General features: G+C 39.1%; 1 protein-coding gene across 7 annotated transcripts in view; it reads left to right on the top strand.

The window, feature by feature from the left end:
• Positions 1-10,693, top strand: part of LOC106876396 (uncharacterized) — a 206,092-nt gene that overhangs the window by 151,908 nt on the left and 43,491 nt on the right. For all 7 annotated transcript variants that reach the window (XM_014924922.2, XM_014924924.2, XM_052972843.1 and 4 more), the window contains one exon: positions 1,371-5,046. In XM_014924922.2, coding sequence (XP_014780408.1) covers positions 1,371-5,046 — 3,676 coding nt within the window. The remainder of the gene's footprint in view (positions 1-1,370; positions 5,047-10,693) is intronic.

Genomic DNA, 10,693 nt, shown 5'->3' on the forward strand with positions numbered 1-10,693 from the left:
GATGATGATGGTGACACAATGGTAATGGGGGGGGGGTTGATATGGTACAGCAGTTTACTAGATTGATAGCTTATCTTTTAATGAAGATAAAATGTTTATGCTCATTAGGTAAACATGTGAAAACAGCCCTTGCTTTATTCATTGTCTTTTGTTACTGGTCTTGGTTGGTATGTTGTTGTAGTTGGTGTTGTTGTTGTTGCTTGCTGTTTAACACCAAGTCAACTCTGACCGATTAGACCTATATGACCAAAGGCATTCCAGCTGTGAAAGCCATTCTTTGTAGAGTTACGTAGTTCTACATTCCTAATGTGTCTTTTCCTTATTTAACATGGTCAGATGAGATTAAAGGGTGGTTTGGCTGCTATTTCTAGTTGGTCGTGCAACCACACAGAGGCTCTCTTGTCAACTCATGAAAGATGCTTACAGTCATCATGCACCGAAATTCAAACCAGTTCAGACGTTGCTCAACTTTAGTGCTCAAACATGAGCTGGGTTTTTTGAAATGGTATTTTAGGTAGTGTCACCATCATCATTTAACCCCAAGTCAATGCTAACATCTACACCAAGCCTATGATCAAAAGCATTCCTGCCATGACACCCCATCTTTTTACAAAGAAGGAGAACTACATTAATGCATCCTTTGATTATTTGAAAGTTGTTTTTAAACAGAAATTTGACTATTATTTCTCACAGGTGGGGATCATGCAGAAGCCCCCCACTGCTGGTCTGTTGTTGTTGTTGATACTGTAATGAATGAATGGTTGTATTTTGCTCCAAGTAAAATCTGATCCTGAATACTTATGATCAAAGATGTTATTACAATCTACTTCTGTGGTTCCCAACCAACTCCTATTTTACTCTACTAGATCTCCGTAGCAATTCAATGCATATAAAAACATCCTACTGTATTTTTATGATTAAATATTATTAAGAATTGTATTATAAACTTAAAATATTTTGTGTAATGTAGAAGTATAACCAATTTATTGCACATAAATTTTAACAAGGTCTTATATCGACCCCAGTTGAGAACCACTGATCTACCAGATTTTTTAAAATTTTTTATCACTCACTCTGCTAAAAATAGCAGACAAATTCCCCACCTTTTCACACATTTTTGTCTTAAAAGAAGGAGATACATTAGATAATGTGATCCTAGTTACACTATTCAGATTGGTTTGTGGTATTGGTGTATATGGCTGTTAGCAGAGGCAGTGATATGTATGTAGATATCTATCAACATGATGGCTGTTTATATATGTGTGTGTGATTGAACCTGTTTGCATATATGTACATTTATTTTGTAAATGTCATCATATTTTCTATTAGAAGACTAATTCTTATTTCTCTTTTTCTTTTTCTCTTTGCAGAAGCCATGGAGGATTCTATCTCCAGCTAAAGAAGGGAACAATATGGGCTTTAGCCTGAACTTCCATGAGATGTATCAAAATCATACCAACACCATGCCTGATGTTGTCGATCACCATGGAAACAAACAAGCTCTTACTTCTGGTTCTAACTTCCTAGATTCCGAGATGAATAACTCCATTGTCGGCACAAAAAAGTCAACTGGTGTGTGTGCCGAACCAGCCGCAAATGTACCCAGCAAGCTGACCTGGAAAGATCTGTCGCCAACCAAACAAAAAAATCTCTCTCCACACAGTAGTAGTAGTAGTGGTGGTTCGTCAGGCGAGGAGAACCCAGCCAGTGGTGTAATATGGGGGGAAGACAGTGAAGTGAATAAGAATCAGCTGGTCACTTGGAAACAACTATCTCCAACAAAGCTGTCACCTCCCATTGACTATGAGCCAGATAGTGGATATTCATCAAATGAAGTAAATCACAAAATCAAAGGTACAACAGAACTCTGCAACTCATACATAATGGCAACACAGCAGAAACCAATGAAAACAAGTTCAGGAAGCACAAGTAATGAGTCACCGGAAGACGCATTAGAGTATTTTTATGATGAGGATTTCTCTGTTCAGTTTGAACCAAATCTAAGTAATCCACAGATTAATCTTGATGATATAGGAAGAGATGAGATGTTTATTTTGCCTCAAATGCTGAATGGTAGTTATCTGAGCTTCGAATCGTTAAAATCCTCCTCTGACGCAACCCCCGCGCCCTTCGAGGATCAATGCGAATTGGAGTTTTCTGATAACCAAAATTCAATGGAAATTTCAACTAGTGAGCGGGACATGATGTGCTCCAGTGAAATGTTAGAACTTAGTAGTGATCCATTGTTCACCCCAACACCAACCAGCGAGGCACCTCCTTGTCATCTTCTTAACGACAGTCTGGACCACGGGCACAAGCCCGGTGACCTTCAAATTAGTAAATCGTCAATGGATCCTAACCAGTCAGTTGATGGCAAGCTGGTGATAGACTGCTACCCTCGCAAAGAAAATTACTGCTTATCATTTGTTGGGTCGCAGAGCAAGACAAGCAGTTCAGAAGCAGAAATTTCATTAACGCCTTTGAGAACGCACGAGTCTGAGGATAATGAGAGTGGGGCTCATCCCTACTGTACCTCTTCTGGGGAAGGAGCGGAAGATGTTTTTGCAAACAGCTTCCAATACTGCCGAGATGGAGAAGTATCAGCAAAATGTCCACCTTTATTAAGACTTCTAAGATCAGACACTACAGCAAAGACACGCTTCGTTGGACAACTCACATCACTACCTGAAACAAATCAGGAGGCTGAAAACGAGTCTACTTCTTCGGGGATGTCAGAATGTAGTGGCCAAGGCCGCATAATATCGCACAGCTTGCCAAGAAATGGGTGCAGCATGCAAACATTTAGTTCCCTCAAAAATAAGGTTGGCTCGCACTCTCGCCCCAAGACCATGGTTTCATGGAAGCAAATCAAGACAATGTATCGTAAAGGTAAACAACTTTCTAATCAAAACAGTGGTGGCAAAAGTTGCAGTATGCCAGACTTGTGTCTGCGGACATGGCAGAAAGTTGCTGCTGAGAAGAAAAAAGAGTTAGAAAGTAGCAAAGAAGAAGAAGAAGAAGAAGAAGAAGAAGAAGAGGACGATGAGAAAGCTGAGAATAAGCGTTACTCAGCGACATTAGTGGAGCTATACCAACGTATGAAAGCAATGGGAAAAGCATCATCTCCAGATATCCATATACCTGGGTGGTCTTTAAATAGTAGCACATCTAGTCGACCTGGTAGTGGTCAATGGTCTGTGAACAGTGATGATAAATTGTACATCAATGATATGAAAGGTGCAGATGGTATTCATCTGGCTATACAGTGTGAACAGACAGGTTGGGAGAATTCATCCCATCTTGACCATCATCATCACCACCACATCAATTCTGCTCACGATGTTAAAGACTGCATCGATTGTAGAGAAGGGTTCAGTTCTTTTGAATTGAGATCAGCTTGTTGTCAGGTGCCCCTGAACCGAAAACGTACCCAAGCAACAGCTATCTCTCCTCAATCTGTCAATGTATGGTTGGGAACCAAGAACTTTTCTGCCCAGTTTCCACCTCTTACAAGAGACTGTGGAGTCCAAACGTCTTTCGAAGATGAACGCTCCATGGCATCAGGTTTGAGGAGAAACTGTAAACAAACCTCTGAAGGAAGCTATGATATACCAAAGTGTCATTGCCACATGATGGCAAAATCTGAAAGAACGAAAGCAAGAGAAGCTTTTCACATGTCCACCAGAATAGCACGTGAAGTATTTTATTCACACAGGTCTTTGCCAGACTTAAGTTTTATTACCCTTCCAAGTCCTTCTTTGCAAAGACTTCAGAGGCGCTCCACTGATAAACCTGTTTTAATTAATCCTAGAATACACCGACCAAATACTAATTCAAATGCACCTCCAAATACTAATTTTAAGGAAACTCTAGAAGAACTCAAGAAACTCCAAAAACCAGAAGCTATGCATATATCAGGGCCTTTCTGTAGCCGACGTTCAGGCATGTTTCGACCAATTGGAGCATGTCGTGGAGCTGATTGGCACTCAAGTAGTAGTGGATTTAGCACTAGTTCTACATCTTCAGGAATTGATCCTGGTTGCTTTGACTATTGGTATGGCAGCTTTGGAAGCTTTCCCAGACTGCCATGCTGTGCAGCGTTGTTGGATACCAGATATGTCTACAACAGCGCTGGTTTTGAAACCTTCCCGCGTATAGTACGCCAGCCCGAGGAGACCCAAGCAAAGACGCGAGCAGTTGACCGCCGCTATGAACGGTATCAGTATGAAAGCCACCCTGCACACAACCGTCAAAAGCCATGGAAGAGATGGAGTGCTAGTACTTCCTCAAACTCTAGTGGCAACTCGGCTCAAGCAGAAACTTTGTATAGTGTTGCTGAAGAAAAGACACCTACTTCACCTGAGAAATCCTTGGAGGGCAAATTAGAAGAAAATGAGGAATATGGTGACTGTAGGTTAGGAACAGATGGTTACTATGACAACCAGGTATTTGATGAGAAACAAGAAGGGCTAGAAGATGCTGTCCAGTGTGTTCGCATGCGAAATACTGGTTTGACTTTAGCAGAAACTTATTGTCCTGACAAACGGCCCCTGAAATCCTGCCTGCGCAAACGTCAGCGATCCCTATCCGACCCTTACGCTAAGGCTCCCTGGACTGACAATATTAAAAAACACAACACTGCTGCTACTACACACCGACATTCTTACGGCTGTGACCGAGACCAAATGGCTGGTGCTGACGGACCCATTGATTACCCGAAAGACTTTGATGCTGTTGCAGCATCATCCCCTGTGGAGGTATTACCGTCGGGTGGTTGTGGAAGCGACAGCGTGTCAGCCAATCCAACACGCGACGTGATACTCAATGAAAGCAGTAACACATCACTGAGCGAGAAGGATATGGCGCGTTCTAAGAAAAGCGTAAGCTTTGCTAGGGAGGTGTCGTTTCATTCTCCTCCCTGCAGTCCCCAAGTCCCACCAAGGCGACAGTCTCTTGAGGGACGGCAGGTGCCCCATAATGGATACAGTCTTACTAAGGATTCAGTACCAAGTCCAAACTGGATGGGTGTCACATCCAATCAGCCAAGTAAGTTACTTTATTCCTTGTTTTGTTTTTTTTTGTTTTTCCATTTTTTTTTTGTTTTATGCTTGCTCATTTATATTATGATAACTGTAGACATGTTTGACAAGATGGTCCTTGGACTGAAACCCAAAGGAGAAAATAGGAAGGTAGGATACCCAATGAGCAACTTGTGGAGATTGGCTGAAATGGAATTGAAAATGTTAGGGATAACAATGGAACCAAATGAAAAATATCCAAGACAGAATATGTTGGAAAACTGCTTTGGAAAGCTATGTTCTTTCAAGAATCCAAATATACTATTAAGATGATATTGATTATTAGTATTTTATTGCCTTTTATTTCTTAATTTTTAAGTTTTCTAATATCTTTATTATTGTCAATAAGAAAAAACATTCCTTCAGGAGGGAAATGGTTGATAAATTAAGTACCAGTTAAGTACTGGAGGTCATATTGTCTGTTCACAAAACTCCAAATTTGTGGCTTTGTAGTCTATGTTAATCAAAAGATGCCCATCTTGCATCTCAAAAAATTGGGTACATCTTGGAGTAACTGCATGTAAATATTCAAGTTTAAACATCTTGGAAGAATGTTCTATCAATATTTTCAGACTATGTTATTATTGCTGTACTGTACTACAGTGTATAGCTATATATTTTTCACCAACACTTTATGTAGAAGTAGATGTGTATATATATATATATATATATATATATATATAATATACGTAAACACACCAGCATATATATGTGTGTGTGTGTGCATGTGTGTTTTCTCTCACCAGTTTTTTCATTCTCTCTCCATTCTTTCCTCTTATTCCTTTCTGTTGAAGAGCATAGGCTCAAAACATAAGACTTTTCCGTTTCTCCTGAGCCTTAAACTAAGACATCTACTTGTTGTTCCTACACCTGTCTTTGTCTTCTGTTTTTCTGTAAATTTGAACTGTATATATGTATATAATGTGTGTGTATGTATTTATAGGGAGATGCAGGTATATATATATATATACACACACACTTGCCCAAAACATTGCTAATGACTCACATTTCATACAACACAGATTGTCACACATTCTTCAAATAATTGCTTCCACAATTCACAGTTGCTGGCAGCAGTGGGTACAACTCCTACTGCTACTATAACTGCAGCTATCTCCTCCTCCTCCTCTTCTTCTTCTCCTGCATAGAATTTTGCTTTAGTGTAGGCATTAGTGTTATCACTAATCAATATTTATCACCAGGAAGTGTGATAAATATAGCCAATAACTTCACTGTTTCCAATCAGATGTATCCATCAGTTGGTGATTGAACTTATTGATTTCAGAACAGTGCTGTGTCTCCAACTTGTGCCTTTAGCAAGAATTTGTACCCGTCACAACAGGTCTCCAAAACCTTTCTCAATTTACACATGGTCCTTCTCTTCAACCTGCATATTTTCTTCCCCTCTCTTTGCCCTCATAGGTCTCAGAAACACTACAAAGGTTATGAATATTAAGCCTTCCTCATATGACAGTCATAGCCCTAACTGCAACAGTCCAGAGGAATCTGACAGAAATGTAGAATTACCTCAGAAATGCATGAAAAATAAATAAATAATAATGGGTGCTGAACAAGAAAGGAGAAAAAAAATAATGATAATAATAATAATAATAATAATTTCAAATTTTGGCACAAGACCAGCAAGTTTGGGGAGGGGATAAATCGATTACATTGACCCCAGTACTCAACTGGTACTTATTTCATCGACCCCAAAAGAATTAAAGGCAAAGTTGACCTTGGTGGTATTTGAACTCAGAACGTAAAGATGGACAAAATGCCAGAAAGCATTTTGCCCAGCATATTAGCGATCCTGCCAGCTCATCATCTTGAATAGTAATAATAATAATAATAATGATAATATCACGTTTTGGCTCTAGGCCAGCAAGTTTAGGGGAGAGGTAAGTTGATTACACCGACCCTCAGTTCTCAACTGGTACTTATTTTATTGACCCCCCCCCCAAAAGGATGAAAGGCAAAGTTGAGCTCAGTGGAATTTGATCTCAGAATGTAAAGATGGATGAAATGCCGCCTCTAAGCATTTTGTCTGGTATGCTAACGATTCTGCCATCTCACTGCCTTTGGTAATAATAGCCGGTTCTGATTTAGGCACAAGGCCAGCAGTTTTGACAGGAGGAAATAGTCAGTGCCATTGACCCCAGAACTTGACAGGTACTTTATTTTATCAACCCTGGAGGGGTGAAAGGCAAGGTTGGCTATGGCAGGAATTGAACTCAATGTAAAGAACTGAAACAAATGCAGCAAGGTAATTTTTTCCCCAACACTCTAATGATTCTGCCAACCTGACACCTTTTAATAATAGCCTCTGATTTAGGTACAAAGATAGTAATTTTGAGGAGAGGGTGCTAGTTGATACCATTGACCCCAGTACTTGATTGGTGCTTAATTCTATCGATGCTGAACGAACGAAAGGGGCAAAGTTGACCCTGGTCCTCAGTCCTCAGTCAAATCGTCCAACCCATGCTAGCATGGAAAGCGGACGTTAAACGACAATGATGATGATGAATTCACTTTGATATTCTAACGATTCTGTCTGTTTGCTGCAGATAAATGCCAATCTCTTCATCTGTTGTGGTTTTAGAATTTTTGACCCAAAAGTTACCATTCCGTTGCTTTATGCACTGGAACATTTAACTTTAATAGATTTCTCAGAAGCTGACATATTTCCCAGAGACTATTTTTGCTGTTGGAACAGGAACAGGAACAGAAAGTATTATATATTACTTAGAATGTCTGACCTTCAATTATAGAAAGCTAGTTGGGGAAAGAGAGAGAGAGAGTCTTGCACACATACATGTGTACACACACATGAAACACATATAGCACCTTCTTCTATCCAATATACTCATGTACACACAGATGAACGCACACATTTTGCACATAGATATATTGTACACACACATGTATGTATTGCATAGACAAGCATGTACACACACACACATATGTATATATATATATGTATATATATATATATATATATATATATATATATATATATAAATATATAAATGGAACAAAAACGTAATAGAGGGCATTAAAACGTTCAGACACAAAGGTGGACAAGAGAAACAACAATTAGAAGGACAGGCAAAAAAAAGACGTGTTATTCTTGGCTTTCTTTCATCAGGCAACTATCAGAAGTCACAACAATTTCGGACAGTTACACTTGAGATGGTTCGATCTTGTTGTCCCCCAAAAATCTAAGCTAAGGGCATTAGACCGCTTTGTATGACCCCTTAGTGAATATGTACAGCAACAAAGACGGAAAGAAAGAAACAAACAAAAAAAAAAGAGAACATCATGTTAACATCTGCAGGCATAGATTGGATGGTTTGACAGAAGCTGATCAGCTGAAGAGCTGCCCAAGTTCTGTGTCTATTTATACACAAATACATGCACAAATATAAACACATATACATGCACAAATATATACACATATACATGCACAAGTATATACACTCATATAACACGTGCTAATATACATGCACAAGTATATACACCCATATAACAGGTAAAGGCTCCTTTTTACCATGTCGCACGGTCGAACACAAAATAAGATATATATATAGAAGGCTCATCATGAGATACGAGCCATGGTGCCAGTAAAAGAACTTAGGACAAACTCAACCGTTAGATATATAATGAAAGTAAGTTTATTAACAAAGTGAAACTGTTTGTGTCGGTGTGCGCGTGCATGCGACATATATAATTAACACAGTAGATAAGTCAGGCCTTCGTGTACAAGAGAATGTATACAACAATGTGAAGTGACGGAGAGTCGTATAAGCAATAGTGTGTGTGTACAATATGTGAGAGTACAAGTGTGCGTGTGAGTGAGAGGAAACACAGAACATAGAAAGAGTGTCTGTAACATAGACAGTAAAAAGTCTTAAACACTGAGAATAGAGAAAACCAGTTCGTATTAGAGTTACACAAGGAGATAGAATGTTCATACGCAGGAAGTTGTGGCCAAGGAGCAGAGCTGTAGTATCACACTATGTGTGTTGAGCGTCGAATGCTGCGACCTGTGTTACCTGGTATAGTATATTCTGGCTGGTTAGTTTTGACTGTTATTCGTGAGTGGAAACAATCCACTCAACAGTGTCGAGATAAAACCACTCTTGTTGGTGTTGCTGGCGACGACAATGGTAGCCAGTGCATTGGTGGTGAAGACGTCGGCGCTGGAACTGGCTGTGTTCTGTATGTGGGTGGCGAAAAAGAGCTAACCGGAAACCCAGAAAAACTCTCTATCACGTGACTTTATCACAAAGCCACGATTGGACGTAATACCCCCTTAGCAAGCAGAACATGGGGACAATTGCCGCGCAAAAATAAGAACCAATCAGGATGATGGACAGAAAGGGCCAAGGTAGCCGAAGGCTAGATGTTAGCAGCTTCGTTATTATTTATGATTGAATGCCCGAGAGACAGGTTTCACTACATATGTTTAATAGTTGGCACTTGAGCAAAAAAACAGGACTCGATAAAAAGGCAATACCGTTTCCAACGCATAACTTCAGATAAAAATATCTTACTAAGAATATTTCTAATATCCTACCCCCTTCCTCCTCTCTCTCTCTCTCTCTCTCAAAACATGTACATAGTGTCATTGGTGTATGTGTGTGTGAATATACATATGTATATATCTCACATGTATATCTTTCTATATTTTGAAATATATATATATATATATATATATAAGAGAGGGAGAGAGAGAAACAGATAGATAATTTGTGTTAATGTGTGTAAGTATGTAAATTTAGATTACAACATGATTGGATAGATATAATTCACCCTGGTGGTGAGAGTTCTGTAATCATAGCTAGGATAGACTGGAGTGCAATATATACACACACACACACACACACACACACACACACATGCAGAGAGAGACTGGTACACACACACACACACACACATGCAGAGAGAGACTGGTACACACGCACACACACACACACACAAATGAGGTTTGTCACTGTTCTCAAAAGTATTCCTGAAATTCTTGTACTAAAAGAGGAACTAGCTGGCAAGCAGTGATGTAATGAAAGCAAGCAATATCAGCAGTGTGTCTAAATAGCCCGACATACTCCGGTAAACAAGTCACTTTGAAATGGATGCAGCTCTTAATAATCCTTAGTTAGTTGACAGTTGGTGGGTCAGGAGTAGATGGAGGTGTCTTTTTTTTTTATTTTTATTATTTTTTTTTTTTACTTTTTGTTACTGATTCTGCTCTGTGTGTGTGTGTGTGTGTGTGTGTGTGTGTGTGTGTGTGTTTGTTTCAGTAATTTTCTGGTTTATTATTGGAATATCCTACCGAAGGACTTAGAATATAAACTCTGTGTATGGTTGGTTTGATGCATGTGCAGTTGTCAGCTGATGTGTGTATGTATGTATCTGGTTTGTGTGTCTATGTATGTATGTGTGTGTGTGTGTGTGTGTGTGTGCATGTACTTTTTACATAAAGTACTTTTTTACATAAATCATATGCTTGGAGGAACATATATGGTTTTAATGCATTTAGTGAGTTTTGACCAAAAATTAGTGTTTAGATAAATATAATGTATTGTGTGTGTGTATATATATATATATATATATAT

The sequence above is a fragment of the Octopus bimaculoides genome, chromosome 14, assembly GCF_001194135.2.
Source record: "Octopus bimaculoides isolate UCB-OBI-ISO-001 chromosome 14, ASM119413v2, whole genome shotgun sequence".
Taxonomy (NCBI): domain Eukaryota; kingdom Metazoa; phylum Mollusca; class Cephalopoda; order Octopoda; family Octopodidae; genus Octopus; species Octopus bimaculoides.